Raw genomic sequence first — 21,350 nt, 5'->3', positions numbered from 1 at the left:
GTGACTGATTACAAGCTCCACTACAATAATATTTTGAGGATTATCTCTATTAGGAGAGGCATAGAAAACAGGTTGCAGGATATGTCTAGATCTCCCCAGCTAAGCAATTCTACACTACTCACTTTTAAAACTCGCATAGCTTTCTCTAGTTTCTTCTTGTTCTTCGTGGTTTTCTTTCCCGTGGCGTACCGTACCATCAAGTCTCTTGCTGAGGGACCTTCATCCTTGAAAAATAAATATTTTATGAAAGAGAAATGTAAGAGTCAGTATAGCGTTGCATAAGGAAAATGCAAAATACCACTCTTTATCAAATTCTATCCCTAGTTCAGGGGCCAGCAACCTGAGGCTCCGGAGCTGCATGTGGCTCTTTCATCCCTCTGCTGCGGCTCCCTGTCACTGATCAGCGCCACAATTTTAAGAGGAGCTTCCGGTTCGAGGGGAGGATTGGAAGCACAGTGCGCCAGAGGAGACTATGGCAAAGGTGGGCTTTCCGGTCGGCTACACAATTGACAGGGCTTTCGGTTAGGGCAGGTAGAGGAAAAAGGATGCCGCCCTAGGAGGAGAGTCTATCGTGGGGGAACTGGACTTCCGGTCTGCTCCAGAATTGAACGTGGGGGTTCCGGTTAGGAGCTTTGTGGCTCTTTTGAGAGTTTGACAGAGACGAGGTGGCGCAGTGGTTAAATGCAGCACTGTAGGCTACTTCAGCTGACTGCTGGTTCTGCAGCTCGGCGGTTCAAATCTCACCGGCTCAGGGTTGACTCAGCCTTCCATCCTTCCGAGGTGGGTAAAATGAGGACCCGGATTGTTGGGGGCGATATGCTGACTCTGTAAACCGCTTAGAGAGGGCTGAAAGCCCTATGAAGCGGTATATAAGTCTAACTGCTATTGCTATTGCTATAGTTTAAGGTTGCCCTCGGTGTATAGATGTGAGGTCATTTTGTACACTTTCTTCTACACATTTTGCTCATTCTTGTTGGCAATGCACAGTGAAGTTGTTGTGGGATTGAAAATAAAGACACTTTGGCAACGACAAATTAAATAAAAATTCAGAGACAAAATAACCATAGCATCTTTTGCATCTGACATTGTCCATGGATATTAAGGTAAAGGTTGACGCACGTATGTGCTACTCGTTCCCGACTCTAGGGGGCGGTACTCATCTCCGTTCAAAGCCCAAAGAGCCAGCGCTGTCCGAAGACGTCTCCGTGGTCATGTGGCCAGCATGACTCAACGCCGAATGTGCACGGAAGGCTGTTCCCTTCCCACCAAAGGTGGTTCCTATTTTTCTACTTGCATTTTTTGCATGCTTTCGAACTGCTAGGTTGGCAGAAGCTGGGACAAGTAACGGGAGCTCCCTCCGTTACGCGGCGCTAGGGATTCGAACAGCTGAACTGCCAGTCTTTCTGATCGACAAACTCAGTGTCTTAGCCGCTGAGTCATCGCGTCTGCGTGGATATTACTCTGTTTTTAATGGAGGGGAAATCAAAGAGGTGGTACAGCCCAGACATCAGCTGTGGTAGCGGTGGTACAGTCCAGGATAATTCTCATCTTTTGCGAATTAGGCCCGAGGCATGTAGCTAAATTATTATTCTGGATTCCAGGTGCACTGACCTCCGATTCTGAATCACTGCCTTTCTTTCCATCTTCATCTTTTCCAAGGAAAAACGTCAAGCCAGCCACTTGGATCTACAGAGTCATAGGAGAACAAAAGCAATTAAAAAAAACAACACCCAACTCCTTGAGCCAAACAAGTTTCATACACTGCTGAACTAACAAAGTAAGAAATATCATTTCTGCCCCCCAACCCTCCAATTGGGAAAGGGGTTCAGGCGAATTTCGACTTACGACCACAACTGAGCCCAACATTCACAGTCGCTAAGTGAAACATTTGTTTAATGCATCATTGTAACCGTTATGTTAGTGACCTGGTTGTTAAGTGAGTCTGGCTTTCCCACTGACTTTGCTCGTCAGAAGGTCGCAAATTGGGATCCCGCGACCGTCACAAAATAGGAACCTGTTGCCAAGCATCTGAATTTTGATCACGTGACCATGGAGAGGTTGCAACGGTTTTAAAGTGTCAAAAAGAGACATAAGTTATTAGGGTTTTTTTCCAGTTTTCCATTGCAGCTTTGAACATGTCAGCAAATGAACGGTTGTAAGTTGAGGACTACCTGTGCTTGGACCAAAATGCTTATTTTACCTTGGTGACTTTGGAAAAACAAGCCAGCGTGATGACATTCACAGTTCTGGCATCATTCCTGTTAAAAAGAAACAAAGGATACTTTACAACAGAGAGTGAGAAATTACCCTATTTTTCGGAGTATAAGTCACACCTTTTTCTCTCAAAAAAGAGGCTGAAAATCTGGGTGCGTCTTATACACTGAATACAGCACCTTTTGCCTCCCGAAACCCTGCCCCCTTCACCAAAATGGCCATGGAGAACCTTTAGGCGGCTTCCAGAGTCCTCCTGGCGGCTGGAGAGGGCAGAAATGAGCGAGAAATGGGCCAATTTTTGCTCAATTTTGCCCCCACAGCCCCCAGGAGCACTCTATAAGCCTCCTAAAGGCTATGTATGCACTTTTTTTGACAAAAAATGGGCCCGTTTTTGCGAAAAACAGGCCATTTTGGGGAGGTCTGCAGAGTGCAAAACCTTTTTTTAAAAAAATTTGCATCTTCGAAATCTTGGTGCGTCTTATACTCTGGTGCGTCTTATACTTTGAAAAATATGGTAAATACCGTGTTTCCCCGAAGATAAGTCCATGTCTCCCCCCCCCACTCCAAAAGAGGCATTAGTTCTTACTTGAAGCACTAAAGAGATGCATAATATAATGAGGATTATATAAACTTGATAAATGTGATAGAGATTAACAATGTAAGTGTAAAGAGCAAAAAACGGCCCATTTTTTGTCAAAAAAAGTGCATGGGTAGCCTTTAGGAGACTTATAGAGTGCTCCTGGGGTCAAAATTGAGCAAAAAATGGCCCGTTTTTTGCTCATTTCTGTCTTCCCTAGCTCCCAGGAGCTCCCCGAAAGCCTCTTAAAGATCCTTCATAGCCATTTTGGTGAAGGGGTTGGGGTTTCAGGAGGCCAAAAATGCTGCATTCAGTGTATAAGACGCACCCAGATTTCCAGCCTCTTTTTTGAGGGAAAAAGATGCGTCTTATACTCCGAAAACTAAGGTACGTTTGAACAATATAATAAGGATTACTTATATTGGAGAAATGTGATAAGAGATTGCTAATATTGTTATTGTGAATTGGATTAAGATGAATGATACCCAGAACCAACTCTGTTCACACACAATATAAATGTGTCACCTAAATATCTATAACTATATCTATCTATTTTTTTAAAAAGTGGGCTGGCAGGGCAAGGCAGGTATTAGGGTGTGGGAGACCAGGTTGCGACTGCCCTACGGTAAGTGGATGCAGAGTACGTGGGGCAGCTTCACCTCCCCCATCCCCACTGTAGCTTTTTACCTGTGTGCCTCGCCACACCTTATGCCACCAGGTACAACGGAGTGGATGGGTTCTTTACTAGGGCTTATTTTGGGGTGGGGTGGGGCTTATATTCGGTGCACGTATAAAAATCAAGACAAAACTTATTTTCAGGATAGGTATTATTTTTTGGGGAACACACAGTATATGTTTTGTTTTTACTCGGATGTTTTAGCATTGTTCTTGACTGTGCATTGCAACCTACCAGATGTTCCTCCTGTACAGCTCAACCATCACATCCAGTGAAATCTTGGCTGCGGTTGGGTTGCTGTCTTGAAGCATGGTGTACATGAAATTCTGAAGCATCTACAGAACAAAAAAAAAGAACACATCACTTTTGAGGAAGCGTTTCTTGGAGTTTTCCAACTTAAAAGCTGATGGATCGAGCCGAAAACTTACAGTGTTCATTTTGTTGTTCTTGTGTTTGGCGTTGACGTTCTTGATGTCGGTAACGATGTGGGTGTATAATGTCTGTCGAAATGAGAGAACCTAATTTCAGTACGAATAACTATAAATCTTTGAGAAAAGTGAACAAAGTAAAAGCAGAGATGCCACGATGGAACAGTCTGAGATAGGTAAGGTCACTTTTCCGCGTGTGCAATGGCACACATGAAAATGAAAGAATCACACCCATATACCAGGGGTGGGTTCCTGCCAGTTCTAACCTCTTCTATAGAAGAGGTTCCACAAATCTACAGTGCTGGTTCCAGCTCCCTCCCCCTGCCCGTCCACACATCATCAAGATGAAGAGCGAGAGGAGGAATTCTGGGAGTTGAAGTCCACAAGTCTTCAAGCTGTCAAGTTTGAACACCCCTGGAGGTTTTTTTCCCTAAAGGGTTAGGGGTGCAAGGGTCTTGTAACTTGACAGCTTTAAGACTTGCGTGCTTCAATGCCAGAGTTCCTGAGCCAACATGACTGGAGGAGGAATTCTGGGAGTTGAAGTCCACAAGTCTTAAAGCTATCAAGTTTGAACACCCTTGGGCTTTTTTTTTTCTAAAGGGTTAGGGGTGCGAGGGTCTTGTAACTTGACAGTTACAGTTGACAGTATATATATATGGAATTTTGCAGCATGTGGTTAAGAGACTAAATGCAAGCGCTTTTTTTAAAAAAATATTATCCCGTGTCCTGCTCATTTTTAGTTCTTTTTCTCATGGCTGCTATTGCTTCTAATTCTGGGATGGATTCTGCAATATTCCCGTCAACATGTCTCAGGCACAAAAAGGCAAAGGAGGTTATCCGATAACTTATAGTATTGAAATTAAATCGTTCATCATTTTCTCAGTCTTGAAAGGAAACGCTCAATGTGTTGTGGCTTTTATTTATTTTTTTAGTTAACATTTTAAAATAAAATTGGCAAGGTTTTTTTTTATTTTCACGTCAGTCCAGCTACTCACTTTTCGTAAAAATTTATCATGGCAACGAAGGAGCTCAAAGAAGAGTTCCAACAAGCTTGTGGGATTAATCAGGTTCTTGTTTCGTAGCAAGATAAGAGCTCTGCAAAACGTCTGCAAAAAGGGAGAAAGAAATTACTCAAGAATGGCCATAATGAAGGGGTGAAGCAACCAGATTGCAACACGAATACTAAAGCAACCAATGTATACGGTTCTTTCATCTCATTTTTTATCATCTTGCTATTTTTTTAAATAGGACTTAAACTTACCGTATTTTTCAGGCGATAAGACACGCTTTTTTGTCTCCCAAAAGGGGGTGAAAATGTCTGTGCGTCTTATAGATCAAATATTGCCATAGCTCCGCCAGCCCACTGGACATTTTTTGGCCTCTGCACGCCCCATTTTCAGGCATTTTTCCGGCCTGTTTTTAAGGCTTTTTCGGCCCATTTTGGAGGCTTTTCTTGGGCCATTTTTGAAGCTTTGGGGCCTGTTTTTTGAGGCTTTTTTCAACCCATTTTTCCGGCTTTTCTATTCCACATTTTGTAAGTCGGGGACTGCTGTGGCTCGTCAGCAGCCAGGGGAGTTGGCAGTGGATTCGGACAGTGAGGAGGTTGGGGAGGAACATGGGTCAGTCCTGGAGTCTGGGGAAGGCTCTGACGAGGGCTCTGTGTCGGAGGCAGAGAGAGGGACAGAGCCATCTGACAGTTACCAGCTGCCTTCGGAGTCAGACATCAGTGAGGCAGATGAACAGCTGGAGCCTGTTCCCAGTGCGCGCATGCACAGATGAAGGGAACAGCTAAAGAACAGGGGTCGACTTGGGAGTAAGGCCACAGGTGGACGATGAATGGCCCCTCCCAGAGGAAATAAAAGAGGAGCGAAAGGGGAGTGGAGTTTGCAGGAGACCATTAGTTCACTTAATTGGTTCATGATTCTCTGAGGCTCCTTGCCAGGTTTTGCAGACATCGGCCTGGCAGCTCTCCAAGCCAGAGAAGGTCTGTGACTGTAAATCCTCCCTCGAAAGACTTTGCAGGATGTGAATGAGCAGAATTCACAGTCAATTAATAAAAAGGGTTTTTGTTGGGACAAGGAGTTTGCTTCATGCTCTTGGGCAGCCTAAGTCAGAACACTGGCCATAATTTGCAAGCTCCATAACTGTCATAAGTTGAGGACTACCTGTAATGTCCTAGGAGGCCAAGGGAGAAGCCAACTGAATATTTTCCTAATACTTTCTCCTTTTCCTCGGTTCAAGGCATGCTTCGGCCCCTTGTAGGTTTGTAACAGTTTTTGAATATTTTTTCCAAGTTAGGCTGTTAGCTTCAGTATGGCAATTTGGTTGTAAATGCTTTGTCACCATTCGAGGAGACATTGATGGTGACAACCTCAAATGGTGATGAAACGTTTGCAACCAAATTGCCATGCTCGGACCTCAAATCACCAACCTAAATACCATCCCAAGCTACCAGTATTCAAACACATTTCAATTTTGTTCCAACGTCACCTCCATGATTTCCTACAAGCTGAGCTCAGGCAACATGAAGCAGAAATTGAGTTTTTTCAAGTTCTTTTTCACCTTCCCTTAAGAACAAAATATGATATAAATCTATCAGCATGGCAGCATGAGACATACCATGTCTTATCTATTCCAAAACATTGGCGCCACTCTCTTAAAACAAGAAACTAAAGCAACGCTGAACAAAGTTGTCCACCCCCCCCCCAACGATCAAACATCTGGACTGCAGATGCTCACCATCCGAAGATCTGGATCCAGGACCGTGTGACAATAGGATAACAATTCCTTCAACTGTTGCGGAAAGTCTTCTAGATAGTTCGGGTAGCAATGGGCAACCTGTTTCAAAAAACAAAAGAAATCTAGGTAAAATGATTCCCACATCATTTCCCACTCCTGCATCTCGTCTGATCATTCCCCTAAATAGCATCTCTTTCCTTCGTCCAAGCTCATCCACACATTCAGTTCCAATAGGTGGAACTCACCCATTCAATACACAGAATATCTAAATCCTTGTAAGATTTTTGACACATGAACTCTCAGCTTTGAGGTCATGGGAACCTTGGGAAGATTTGGGGATCTAATGACATTCCACCTTAAAAACTGGTGGTGGTGGGGACACTGCTTAATTCCTGCCCCAAAGGGAAATGCCTCTTAATAGCTTGACCTCACGTTCTCAAGTCCCACATATAATATTGAAACCAAAATGGAATGGAATAGAATTGGAAGGGACCTTGGAGGTCTTCTAGTCCAACCCCCTGCCTGGGCAGGAAACCTTACACCACTTCAGACAAATGGTTGTCCAATCTCTTCTTAAAAACTTCCAGTGTTGGCGCATTCGCAACTTCTGGAGGCAAGTTGTTCCACTGATTAATTGTTCTAACTGTCAGGAAGTGTTCCCTAATCTGGCATTCTCTTGAAATACTGGATATCAGTTCCATTATTTGCACTACCAACATGGAGATTTTCCCCTACAGAGGCTTGCTATCAATAGGATACCAGTAAGAGAGGACACTTTCTCTCTACATAGCAATTTCCATTTTAATATGCATGAATGCATAATTCAAAGTGTATTACAGGGTTCAGTAATAGCTTGGGAAAAGTATTTCAGAGGACAGAACACTAGGTCTGAAGCAGGGCTGGGTTTCAACCGGTTCGCACCGGTCCCTGCGATCCGGTTGGTCGCCGAACCCGGAAGTAAGTAACTTCCGGGAACGGCGAAACCCCCCCCCGCGCCCGCGCGCGCCCGCACACCCGCTCCTTACCCGGTTTTTTTGAATTTCGCGCTTTCCACGCATGCGCAGAACGCCTGCGCGATCCTCCAGGAGCAGCTGGAGCATCGCGCAGACGCTAATACGCATGCGTGCGCCGCGTGCGCGAGGACGCCGCGTGCGTGCGCGAGGACGCCGCCGGCCTCGTTCCAACCGATCCAGTTGGAACGGGGAGAGAAACCCACCCCTGGTCTGAAGGTTGCTCTTTAAAGCACCTATGTCACTTCCCAGGATTGTGCAGCTATCTTCTATAACATGACTCAGTAAAGATGAAGTTGCTTTAAAAAGCTACAGCGGGTAATACATTCATGCTCCCACCCACCCACTCCAAATCATCATTTTGGAATTAAATCTGACGAATTGCACTCCTTGCTATGTAACTTCTAATCCATATGCTACGGTTTCCCCCCCCCCCATCACAGTATCCTTGCATCTCTAGTGTGATGAGAATTTTCTATGAAAACATTGTTAAAGCCACATTCAAAAATGACTCACCCAAAACAAACTTCTAAATCATTTTAGCTCCATTTATTAGAAATGTCCATTTATTAGAAATGTCAGAAGTGATTATTCTCACTTGTTTACATTTAGAACCATCCATTAGAATTATTGGAAGGAAAATCCTTAGCATTTTTATTCTGTTAATAATTTGATTTTTCTCCCCTTCAATAAGAGAAGCTTAATCTAATTCAAAGGTCTCCAAACTTGGGAACTTTTAAGGCTTGTGGACATCAATTTCCAGAATTCATGCTGGCTGGAAACTTCTGGGAGTTGAAGCCCAAAAGTCTTAAATTTGTCAAGTTTGAAGATCCCTGATCTAATTCAAGCAAAATTCATTCATTCATTCATTCATTCATTCATTCATTCATTCATTCATTCATTCATTCATTCATTCTCCCTCTCCCTTCTCTCTCACTCACACAAACACATTATATAAAGACAAACAACACACATTTTACCTGAGACAAGAACATCACCAATTCACCCAGTTCTTTATTGGGCTTTGCTGGCTGAAGTTTGAATATTTCCACATTGGATTTATAATGGCGATACTGTTGAAGGAACTAGAAAAAATTCAAACAAGAAAAAAATATTACTTCTATTGTTGTTCAAGCTAAATATCATATCTGAACTTCAGCTGGGAGCAAGGATGGAGAAGGATCCTCAACAAAACAAATAAGAACGTTCTATTCGAAAGGAAGGGTGGGATTGTAGGATTTACTAGGGATCGCAAATCTGAGTCTGCAAACAAAACTTTTTAGCATTTTATGCTACCCAAAGGAGTAAGGTGACACACAACCAATTATTACTGTCCTATCAAATGACTGGATCACATCTTGCATAATTCCTTTCATTACACTCCTATCAAATTACAAGAGGTAGAGGAATCATTGTTTTAAAATTCAACGAAATATTTTAGGGCAAAATCCAGGCAGTCCTGGATTTACCAACACAATGGAGTCCAAAATGTATGTTCCAAATGAGACACTTGCTAAGCGAGTTCTGCCCCAATTTACGACCTTGCTTGCCACAGTTGTTAAGTGAACCACCGCCGTTCTTAAATTAGTAACACGGTCGTTAAGTGAATCTGCCTCCCCCCAATGGATTTTGCTTGTCAGATGGTTGCAAAAGGGGATCACGTGACCCCGGGACACTGTGGTAATTACGAGTTGCCGATCGGCCGAATTTGGATCACGTGACCATGGGGATGCTGCAAAGGTCGTAACGGTGAAACACGGTCATAACCTAAGCCACATTTTTCACTGTCGTTGTAACTTCAAACAGTCACTAAACGAAATGTAATTCGGGGGTTATCCGTGTATACTCAGAGGCACCTTTTCCGTTGCTATTTTCGGCTACAACACTGACACCCCACAGAAATAACAAAATAAAAGTAATGGAGGGTACTTTAGAGGTCCTCTAGTCCAACCCCCTTGAACAGAAACTACCCAGGACCCCTTTTCAGGCTGTCTTCCCTTATCCGCGCTACAATTCCTCACCTCCTCGGTATATGACGGCGGGTCCCGCTTGATCAAGTTCTGCAACTGCGGCAGGTTGAACGGCAGCTTGTTGTTATGGCGAGCGGCCATGACGGCGGACGGAGCAGTCACTTCTGCACCGACAACGTGGGACCTTCGCTGGGCGGCGCCATGTTAAGTCACGCGGCTACGGTAGCCGCGAAGTGCCTTTTGTCCTTAAAACGCGAGAGCGCCTCAGGTGCAGTACTGTGGCAAAAACAGCGGAGGCGCCTTTGCCTTGCTTCGATTTGCAGCTCCCGGAATTTCCCAGCCGGCGCGAGGAACTCTGGGAGTTGGAGTTCCAGCTTATCTAGCGGGCTTTTAAATCAGAGCAGCGTTTTTCTATCCCAGCAATAGAATAGAGTGGAATGGAATAATGGAAGAGTAGAATGGAATGGAAGATATATGTTAAAATTAAATATGCATATTGAAAAGGAATTATAAATACCATCAACATAAAATGAAGCTTGCTCAGAAGCTGAAATACACCAAGTAAATGAGATGGAGAGAGTGAAGTAGAGAGAGGTAAGGGAAGGAGAGGGATAGGAGAGAGGGGAAGAGGAGGACAGAAATGAGGAGTGGAAAGGGGAGAGAGGAGAAGGAGAGAAGAAGGGGAAGTAGAGAAGGGAAGGATGACAGAGGGAAGAAAGGAGGTATGGAGCGGGAGGAGAGAGGGAGAAGAAAGTGATGGATAAGGTACAAATATGGTGTATGGAGATCAGAAGAGCCAATAATTGTTTTGGGGAGTTGATGGTAAAATGAATTGATGTAAACATTTAATAATACAATAGGATGTTGGCTACGTAATAGTATACATGTGGTTGTATGTTATGAAAATTAAAAAAAAAACTTTATATACAAAATAAACCTTCTTTCCAAGCAACTTCCATGAATCCAGTGTCTTTTTTCCCACTTGCAACTGAACCCAGCTGGACATTTCTTCCAACAATTGAATACATCAATTTCTGTGACGGCTCCTCGGGTTCTGGATTTGCCAGACATACCTCGCTCCCTCAACCGGTCATTGCTCAGAAAATTTAAATACCAGAGCAAAGAAGGAAGTTCCTTACATGGAGTGATGTAAAGAGGGAAATGAGTAACTGGAGAAGGGGAAGTTTCTGATATAGGAGGAACTGATTGTAATGTATATAATGTATTGTATACATTAATGTATTGAAGAGCCGAGGTGGCGCAGTGGTTAAATGCAGCACTGCAGGCTACTTCAGCTGACTGCAGTTCTGCAGTTCAGCTGTTCAAATCTCACCGGCTCAAGGTTGACTCAGCCTTCCATCCTTCCGAGGTGGGTGAAATGAGGACCCAGACTGTGGGGGCGATATGCTGACTCTGTAAACCGCTTAGAGAGGACTGAAAGCCCTATGAAGTGGTATATAAGTCTAACTGCTATTGCTATTGCTATTGTAATGTGTTTGTTGTGCATTTGCCACTGCCCACTATCTGCTAGCTGCCATTGCTTTTTGGTGAAGAATAAAGGACTTAATCCACGCATCTGCCTATTTTCTGGAACTCGTTTTCACGGAAACGAGTTTGGGAAGGAATAAAATATTCCAACAATGAATGTTCCAGTTGGAGCTTTGGCTTCCAGAGTCAATTTGGAAAAGAAAACGTTTAGCTGCGCTTTTGTAAAAGGGAAATCAAAACATTGCTTTTGATAGTTGAAGAATGCCATAAAACAAGTCTGTGCTTTTGTCATCTTTTATTGAATAATTTATATTTTCTTACGTAAACAGTTATTTCCTCTACCCTTAATTTACATTATTTGCTTTAAAACATTAACAGACATATGTTTACCAGTCATCCTGATATTAGTTTCATTTTTCCTGAGTACAACTAACAAGTTACATTTTCACATATAGCTATCTGCAACAGTTCAAGAACTGATCAAATGTATATTACATCATCTCCAATACGAATACACCTATTCCATCTATATGAAAATACATTGAACAGAAGCAAATCTTTAGAACTGACTTATGAGAAAATAGTTTTTTCCTGTGCTAGATAAAATAGAAATTAGAGCTGAATTCTTCTACAGATTTCTTGGAGTGTCGAGACTAATTTTAAATTGCCACACAATGTGGGATGAATAATATAAAATGGTATTATTAATTTTGGCAGATTGAAAGAGTTAGCTATGCAGGCATATCTAAAGTCTTGAGAATATACCGTAGTGGATTCCTTGCACATTTTTATATTTTATATATTTTAAAGCACTTAAACAAGACTGAGGAACTTTATTCAGAAAAGCTGTATTCCCTTCAGTAAAGCTGTAATCCACTTGCAGACATTTTATTACTTGCTGAATCATATCTGCAATGCTACCAGCTGGGATTTCTCCATTGTAAAATATATTAATATCTGTTACATATCATTACAGGTACTATTTACATTACATGTCATGGTTGAGCTACCCTATTAAATTAGTTAGTCATCTGCAAGACTGGCCTGTTGTCCGGAAGAAAGAGGAGTGGATACTGTGATCTCATTCCAGCTTAATCTTTGGTTATTTCTGCGGCAAATTGAATTCATTTGTGCAGGTGTTCACTCTGCAGATGTGATTCTGGGTGGTTTACCACACATTCAAAACAATAAAACAATGTCGATGAAACATAAAGAACCAATAAAGGATGCTGACAAAATAAATCAAAGATTATCAGCAGGCCAACCACAATGCTTAAGTCGTTTCACCAATAAAATCCCACGCTGTGGAACTCATCCAGGTCTTCAGGCTTTGTAGAGGTTTCCAGGCCAATCTAACCTCTATGGGTAGAGTGTTCGTATTATAACATTGTTAATTGCAATTTTCAGCTATGAACATTTGCAACTGCCAGGGGGGAAAAAATGACTCGCAGGACTTCTGCAGCCCAAGAGTGCAACCTTGAGCTATATATTTTCTCTATCTTCAAAATGTAGGTTCAAAGGTCCTTGGATACCTAAAATTAATTGCATGGCTTTTTGGAACTCACCAATAGTGATTAAAGTTTTTTTTTTTTAAATATAATTATTTCAATTGCTCGGGCTACCTTAGATTGCACTACCTCTTAGACAAAACCTGGAGCCTACATACTTTCTTTGATTCTGATTTTAGGTTCACAATTGGCTTGGCTCACAAATCATGAACGATGGCTTAAATACACAATTGGGTGGGATCATGCTACATATACATTGGATAAATAAAAAAACACATACTTAGCCCAGATCAAACCCGCCGCTTGGTGTGATGTGCAAGCCGAGTGGGAGACCTACAGGACTCTTCCCAAACAGACTGGCTTCAAACACTTGTTTAACCATCATTTGGTTCATACAACACAGTTTGGCTATGTTTAAACTAAGCTAAGTCATTGGGCTAACAAAGTCCAGCAAATTGTAGGACGCCTTAGCTTGTATATTATGTACAAAAATATGTGGCTTTGGAAAAAAAAATGCACACACAGAACAATCCAGCAGACTTCCACCAACTTTCATCCTCTTTGGCTGAGGCCATTTTGTTCCTGAGGCATGCATGGGACATCCAGCGGAGACCATCACCCCCTTGTCTGGATGAAATTACTGAGGTCTTATTGGTATTCTTCTTGATTGGAGTGTCTTCCCTAGATTTGAAGAACAAAATGGAAGAGGTGAAAATAGCTTTCCTGGAAGGACCATTAATTTCAGCCAAAATACAGGTGTTGCAGAAGCATCTTCCTAGCCAATTCTGGCCAAACCGAAATAGCTTTTGTGTTTAGCCTTCAAGTCTCAGGACTAATAGTTGCCTTTCACATAACCTTCTAGACTCAGCTACTTTTAAAATTGGGTAGGTGAATGCAAAGTGTTAATCAAAATGCCCTGAATTGTGGAAACTCAGAAAAAATAGCAATAGCAATAGCAGTTAGACTTATATACCGCTTCATAGGGCTTTCAGCCCTCTCTAAGCAGTTTACAGAGTCAGCATATCGCCCCCCCACAGTCTGGGTCCTCATTTCACCCACCTCCGAAGGATGGAAGGCTGAGTCAACCTTGAGCCGGTGAGATTTGAACCGCCGAACTGCAGATAGCAGTCAGCTGAAGTGGCCTGCAGTACTGCACTCTAACCACTGTGCCACCTCGGCTCCCAAAATTAATTTGGTAACTACTTTAAATGATGTTAGGGAAGGCTTGCTGCTCACATTAACTATTGCAACCAGAGAGCGATATAAAAGTATGAAATATGAGTATCAATGTAAAAGATAAAATGCCTCCACTCCAAATAGCTGAAGCCACTTATGTTTTGCTACGCTTGGCCTTAGCCAAAAGCAGAGGTGGGTTGTTCCCAGTTCGGTCTGGTTTGGCCAAACCGGTAGTGGGATTCAGGTCTTGGTTGCAGAACCAGTAGTGACCCAGGCCTGACATGCCCCTGAATCAGTTCCCTTGCTGCCGGCGGGCTGCCAGGCCACCGCCATTTTGGTTTTTAGTGACTGCGCATGCGCGGTTCACTGTAAATTGTTCTGTGCATGCGCGAAGAACAATTTACATTGAACAGTGCACACAGAGTGTGTATTTGGCACGCACGTGGGTTGCGAACCGGTAGTAAAACCAGGAGCAGCCCACCCCTGGCCAAAAGACCAAGGATCAATTGTGAATATTGTGAATTCAATTGTGAATTTTCATCTGCAGGATGTTATGTGGCTATCTTAAAATCTAACCGGAAAGCCATAGTGTTTAGAAATATGTATAAAATGTATAAAATTTACCTGCAGATGAAAATCCTAAGATTAGAGTGGCAGCAGCCAAATTTTTAACTATGGCTAGGAAAGCAAGCCTCCTCTGTTATATTGATTAAATATTTTGCTTCTTAAACGTTTTACTTTGCAAGTTTGCAAGTTTAATAACATTTATATGCCGCCTAATCCCGTAGGACTCCGGGCGGCTTACAGTACAGAATAAATAAATAAAACATAAAATAAAATAGAGGGAAAGAAAAGATAGATTTAAAAAACACACCATGCACTCCGTTCTAAATCGGGCTGGACCGTATTTTGGGGTTAACAGCCCCAGGCCTGCCGGAACAGCCAGGTTTTAATGGCTTTCCGGAAGGCCGAGAGAGTGGGAAGGGTCCGGATCTCTGCGGGGAGATCATTCCACAGGGCCGGGGCAGCTACAGAGAAAGACCTCCCCCGAGTAGTCGCCAACCGGCATTGCCCGGTCGACGGTACCCGAAGGAGGCCCAGCCTGTGAGATCTTATGGGTCGTTGGGAGGTATGTGGCAGGAGGCGGTCCCGCAGATATCCAGGTCCTAAGCCGTGTACTTGTTAAACTGCTTCATCCGTGCCGAGTTCAGATTGTGTTTGTAACCTGCTTTTGGTCCCTTCAACTTTAATTAAAATTGATTACAACTTTGCAATAAAACAACTTACATTTGTTATACATTGTCTGCACTCCTTTTGAAGTTGGGTCTAGGCACTGCTGATTTCCTCGTTTCAATGTCACTCTTGAAAAGAAGGAAACAAAGTACTTATTTATTACACCTACAGGTAGTTAACAGTTTAAACAACCCTTCATTAATGGCGTTCAAAGTTACAACTGGTCCTCCCTCTTGTGTCCATCACAGCATTCCAACAATTACATAATCAAAATCTGGGCACTTGGCAACCAGCATTTATATCTGGGAAGTGGCGCAGTGGCCTAGAAGGGGAATCCTCGCCTCACAATCAGGATTTCGATCCTCGGCAGAGGCAGATATTTCTCTCCCTGAACACACAGAGAATGTATCTGCTGAACCAAACTCCGCATTGGCGACAGGAAGGGCATCCGGCCATTAAACACTCTGCTAGCCCCATTCCCTTGGCCAGACTCTACCCCACAAGGGATTATAAGGTCGTCAAAAGATGGTGAGGATTTATATATGATGGTTGCATCATTCCATTGCATGCAAATGCCATTTGCAACCTTCCAGTTGACTCCCCTCACCCCAAATCATAGAAATAGAATAGAATAGAACAACAGAGTTGGAAGGGACCTTGGAGGTCTTCTAGTCCAACCCCCTGCTCAGGCAGGAAACCCTACACCAATTCAGACAAACGGTTGTCCAATCTCTTCTTAAAAACCTCCAGTGTTGGAGCATTCACAATTTCTGGAGGCAAGTTGTTCCACTGATTAATTGTTCTAACTGTCAGGAAATTCCTCCTTAGTCCTAAATTGTTTCTCTCCTTGATTAGTTTCCACCCATTGCTTCTTGTCCTGCCCTCAGGTGCTTTGGAGAATAGCTTGACTCCTGCTTCTTTCTGGCAGCCCCTGAGATATTGGAACACTGCTATCATGTCCCCCATAGTCCTTCTTTTCCTTAAACTAGACCTACCCAGTTCCTGCAACCGTTCTTCATATGTTTTAGCCTCCAATCCCCTAATCCTCTTTGTTGCTCTTCTCTGCACTCTTTCTAGAGTCTCCACATCTTTTTTTACATCGTGGCCACCAAAACTGAATGCAGGATTCCAAGCGTGGCCTTATCAAGGCATTATAAAGTGGTATTAACACAATTAACACAATTGGGGTCCTACTTTGCGGATTACTTATATATTTCCATCCCAAACGTTGTGCATTCTTTGATTCCCACATTAAGGGAATCAAAGCAGCCGAGAGAAAGCCGCCGTCTGTCTATGGCAGGAATATTCTTAAATCAGAATTTTCTGGATTTCCCCCCCCTCTCCTCTCCTCTCTCTACCCGCTTCGCTCTGGAGAGCATTCAGTACTTACATATATTCAAGTCTGTTGCAGAACGAGTTAGCGGGGAGGACATCAAATTTGGTCACGAATCTCGGCGGTATTGCTTTGGAAGATAAGGATTGGCATCGACAGCTGCTCCTCTGACCAGTCACTATGCCTAGACACAAAAGGGCAAAAAAAGGGCAAGAGAATGGTGATTGCAAATCCCAGCGGACGTTTTGAAACGCATCTACGGATCGTCCTCGACCACAATTGAGCCCCTGATTTTTGGGGCAAAGCGTTAGACATTCATTAAGTGAGGTTTTGCCCCATTTTACAAACTTCCTTCCTTGCTTATTTTTTTTTTGCCTTTGTTAAATGAGTCACCACCCTTGTTCGATTAGTAATACAGTCGTTCAACGAATCTGGCTTCCCCGTCGACTTTGCTTGTGACAAGATGGCAAACGGGGATGACGTAACTCCGGGACACGGCAAACCGTGTCACAAATATGAGTCAGTGACCAAGAATGGAGAGGCTCATTTGAATTGGCTTTGGGATTGTGTGGCGAAAAAGCCACTTATGGATTGGAAAGCAGCACAAATAGCTTTTGCACAGTTGCAAAATGGCCAGGGCAGTCTTAACAGCATTATGGGCCCCGGGCAGAGCAGATTAATGGGGGCTCCTATGATAAAGACTCACAGGAATAAAAATGTAAATGGTTGATAAAATTAAGCATATATTTATCAAGCTGTCAATTGTTTAACAACGCTGTCAAACAATTTACTAAGACTGTATGACTATTATTGTTCTCTTCCTTCCTAGTGTCCATCTCTTCCCACTTACTACTATAACCACGTTGCTTGTATATTTCAATTGATATTGCTTTTATTTGCTTCCTAATACGATTTCATAGTTTATTAGTAACCTTGACTATCGCTAAGTGTTGTATCTTTTTATTATTGATGAATGTATTTTATTCTCCTTATGTACACTGAGAGCATATGCACCAAAGACATAATTCCTTGTGCATCCAATCACACTTGGCCAATAAAGAATTCTATTCTATTCTATTCTATTCTATATCCTATTCTGTGCTGTGCTGTTCCTATTCTATTTTCTATGCTATGCTATGCTAAATTATGCTGTGCTGTGCTGTTCTATTCTATTCTATTTTCTATTCTATTTTCTATTCTATTCTATATTCTATTCTGTGCTGTTCCTATTCTATTTTCTATGCTATGCTATGCTAAGTTATGCTGTGCTTTGCTGTTCTATTCTATTCTATTTTCTATTCTATTCTATTTTCTATTCTATTCTATATTCTATTCTGTGCTGTTCCTATTCTATTTTCTATGCTCTGCTAAGTTTTGCTGTTCTGTTCTATTCTATTCTATATTCTATTCTGTGCTGTTCCTATTCTATATTCTATTCTGTGCTGTTCCTATTCTATTTTCTATGCTATGCGAAGTTTTGCTGTGCTGTTCTATTCTATTCTATTTTCTATTCTATTCTATTCTATTCTCTATTCTCTATTCTCTATTCTCTATTCTCTATTCTCTATTCTCTATTCTATTCTATTCTATTCTATTCTATTCTATTCTATTCTATATTCTAGTCTGTGCCGTTCCTATTCTATTTTCTATGCGATGATATGCTAAGTTATGCTGTGCTGTGCTGTTCTATTCTGTGCTGTTCCTATTCTATTTTCTATGCTATGCTATGCTAAGTTATGCTGTGCTGCGCTGTTCTATTCTATTCTATTTTCTATTCTATTCTATAGTCTATTCTATTCTATAGTCTATTCTATTCTATATTCTATTCTATAGTTTATTCTATTCTATTTTCTATTCTATTCTATTCTATATTCTATTCTGTGCCGTTCCTATTCTATTTTCTATGCTATGCTATGCTAAGTTATGCTGTGCTATGCTGTTCTATTCTATTCTATTCTATTCTATTCTATTTTCTATTCTATTCTATAGTCTATTCTATTCTATAGTCTATTCTATTCTATTTTCTATTCTATAGTTTATTCTATTCTATTTTCTATTCTATTCTATTCTATATTCTATTCTGTGCCGTTCCTATTCTATTTTCTATGCTATGCTATGCTAAGTTATGCTGTGCTGTGCTGTTCTATTCTATTCTATTCTATTTTCTATTCTATGTTCTGCTCTGCTGAGCTATGCTACTCTACTCTATTCTACTCTACTCCATTCCATTCTGTTCTAAGTGTTAATTTCTATTAATGCATGCTAGTATTAATAAAAAAGTGCAGTAAAATGTAATAAATATGTTGCTGTATTTGTACGATATAAGATGCATTGAAGGGTTAACATACACAGATTACTATACGTCCCCAATGCAGGTGCCCATCATGTGTTAAGACAGCCCTGCAAATGATCCCAAAATCTAGAAATCCACACTGAAGCAAAAATTGCCCTGAAAAACCCATTCGTTATTTCCTGTTGCAAGGCTAAAAATAACACATTTTAAAGATCTTAAGTAACCAGTGCCTTTCTTTTCCCTTAGTGGCTTTATCAACGCTAACAGTGAAAAGTTGCAATCTAGACTTGCTCTGAGCTTTCGCAAAATAATTCACCTGACCAGTGTTTCTAAACCTTGGGATTTTAAGATGGGTGGACTTCAACTCCCAGAATCCCCCCCAGCTGGCTAGGGAATTCTGGGAGTTGATGTCCACCCATCTTAAAGTCACCAAGGTTGAGAAACACTGCAACATGCAATAGAAATGAATGCAAATTAATTTCCAGAAACGAAGAAATTAATTCACATTCTAAGACACACAAGATCAGTCCCACCAAATGCTGCAATTCTTCCTTACCTTCAATTCCCACTGCAAGCAGGAGGACCAAAGCAAGAGAGATAGCACAGACGTTCTTCATGGTGATGAGAATTCTTGACGTTGATGCTCTCTAGCAGCAAATGCTGTAATTTATGGCCAGGGAATTCTTCCCTCCTGAAAGCTGATTGGTCCTCTTAATTCCTGAAAGGAAAGTCCCACCGGATTGCAAATACCAGGAAAATGTTCCTCTTTTAGGAAATGGAGAACTTTCACTTTCAGTTCTGTTTAGAACCTTCTCAAGTTCTCTTTGTCTTTGCTGACATCGGCAAGCCTTGGATTAAAATGTCCTTGATTTATAACGATTAATTAAGTGACCCTGCAAAGTTACAACAGCACGGGGGGAAAAAAGCGACTTAGGAACTGTTTTTCACACTTACGACCTTTCCAGCCTCTCCACGGTGATGCGATCAAAATTCAGGTGCTTGGCAAGGGATTCATAAATATGACGCTTGTCTATGGAGATTCTCAGTCAATCCAGGTCATGGCTGTCCTCGAAGTCCTGTTTTTTGAAGCAACGTTGTGATATCATACGTTGCAGGCATATCTGAAAAGCTCAGGAGGATCTTCAGGCAACACAACATACGAGCACACTTTAAACCCCAGGGTACACTAAGGCGGAAGGTTGTATTGTATTTGTATTTATTTGTCTTGTATGCCGCCCACTCCCGAAGGACTCCGGGCGGCTCACAATAGACAAGGGAAGGGGGATAAATAGACAAAGACAACACTTTAAAACAAAACCGCAACATTCACAATTTCCATGGAGCTGGATGTTTCACAAGCCCCCCAGCCTGCTGGAGCAGCCAGGACTTGGTGGCTTTGCGGAAGGCCGGGAGAGTAGTAAGGGTCCGGATCTCGACAGGGAGCTCGTTCCAGAGGGCCGGAGCTGCAACAGAGAAGGCTCTCCTCTGGGGAGTCGCCAGCCGACATTGGCTGGCAGATGGAATCCAGAGGAGACCTAACCTATGAGATCTAATTGGTGTGAGGGAGGTAATCGGCAGGAGGCGGTCTCTCAGGTACCCAGGTCCGATGCCATGTAGGGCTTTATAGGTAGCGACCAGCACCTTGAAGCGGATTCGGAGACTAATGTGTAGCCAATGCAGCTCGCGGAGGATAGGTGTGACGTGGGTGTACCTGGGTGCACCCACAATCGCTCGCGCGGCTGCGTTCTGGACTAACTGGAGTCTTCGAACACTCTTCAAGGGCAGCCCCATGTAGAGAGCATTGTCCGCCCACCCCAAGGATAAAACACCCAGACACAAACTGAACAACGTGATATATGCAATGCAGGGGTGGGTTCCTGCCAGTTCTAACCTCTTCTATAGAAGAGGTTCCCCAAATCTACAGTGCCGTTTAGAACCGGTTCCAGCTCCCTCCCCTAACCCATCATCAAGATGAAGAGCGAGAGGAGGAATTCTGGGAGTTGAAGTCCACAAGTCTTAAAGCTGTCAACTTTGAACACCCCTGGGGTTTTTTTTCTAAAGGGTTAGGGGTGCAAGGGTCTTGTAACTTGACAGCTTTACGATATGCACACTTCAATGCCAGAGTTCCTGAGCCAACATGACTGGAGGAGGAATTCTGGGAGTTGAAGTCCACAAGTCTTAAAGCTGTCAAGTTTGAACACCCCTGGGTTGTTGTTTTTTTCTAAAGAGTTAGGGGTGTAAGGGTCTTGTAACTTGACAGCTTTAAGACTTGCATGCTTCGAATCCCAGAGTTCCTGAGCCAACATGACTGGAGGAAGAATTCTGGGAGTTGAAGTCCACAAGTCTTAAAGCTGTCAAGTTTGAACACCCCTGGGGTTTTTTTCTAAAGGGTTAGGGGTGCAAGGGTCTTGTAACTTGACAGTTTTAAGACTTGCACAATTCAATGCCAGAGTTCCTGAGCCAACATGACTGGAGGAGGAATTCTGGGAGTTGAGGACCACAAGCCTTAAAGCTGTCAAGTTTGAACACCCCTGGGGTTTTTTTCTAAAGGGTTAGGGGTACAAGGGTCTTGTAACTTGACAGTTTTAAGACTTGCACAATTCAATGCCAGAGTTCCTGAGCCAACATGACTGGAGGAGGAATTCTGGGAGTTGAAGTCCACAAGTCTTAAAGCTGTCAAGTTTGAACACCCCTGGGGTTTTTTC

The 21,350-nt window shown here is 42.5% G+C and overlaps 2 protein-coding genes across 2 annotated transcripts in view; both read right to left on the bottom strand.

Annotated features, from left to right (window-relative positions):
* Positions 1–9,826, bottom strand: part of SDAD1 (SDA1 domain containing 1) — a 29,708-nt gene extending 19,882 nt beyond the window's left edge. Inside the window, exons 1-9 of the mRNA XM_087723978.1 lie at positions 9,666–9,826; positions 8,625–8,729; positions 6,635–6,733; positions 4,891–5,001; positions 3,896–3,967; positions 3,702–3,802; positions 2,201–2,258; positions 1,612–1,686; positions 123–224 (exon numbers count right to left, since the gene is read on the bottom strand). Of these exons, the coding sequence (XP_087580104.1) occupies positions 123–224; positions 1,612–1,686; positions 2,201–2,258; positions 3,702–3,802; positions 3,896–3,967; positions 4,891–5,001; positions 6,635–6,733; positions 8,625–8,729; positions 9,666–9,755 (813 nt within the window). The 5' untranslated portion in view covers positions 9,756–9,826. The remainder of the gene's footprint in view (positions 1–122; positions 225–1,611; positions 1,687–2,200; positions 2,259–3,701; positions 3,803–3,895; positions 3,968–4,890; positions 5,002–6,634; positions 6,734–8,624; positions 8,730–9,665) is intronic.
* Positions 9,827–12,744: 2,918 nt separating this feature from the next.
* LOC148043756 (C-X-C motif chemokine 10-like) lies at positions 12,745–19,262 on the bottom strand. Its single transcript, XM_087723757.1, has 4 exons — positions 19,202–19,262; positions 16,410–16,536; positions 15,074–15,147; positions 12,745–13,291 (listed from the first exon to the last, which is right to left on the bottom strand). Exons 1-4 carry the CDS (start codon positions 19,260–19,262, stop codon positions 13,248–13,250), a joined length of 306 nt encoding a protein of 101 aa, XP_087579883.1. The 3' UTR covers positions 12,745–13,247.
* Between the last annotated feature and the right edge of the window lie 2,088 nt (positions 19,263–21,350).

This window comes from Thamnophis sirtalis, unplaced genomic scaffold (assembly GCF_051295495.1).
Source record: "Thamnophis sirtalis isolate CommonGarterSnake01/CBP01778 unplaced genomic scaffold, rThaSir2_p1.2 scaffold_10, whole genome shotgun sequence".
In the NCBI taxonomy this organism is placed as follows: Eukaryota; Metazoa; Chordata; class Lepidosauria; order Squamata; family Natricidae; genus Thamnophis; species Thamnophis sirtalis.
The sequence above is the reverse complement of the archived record's forward strand: the minus strand, read 5'-3'. Positions and strand labels throughout refer to the sequence as shown.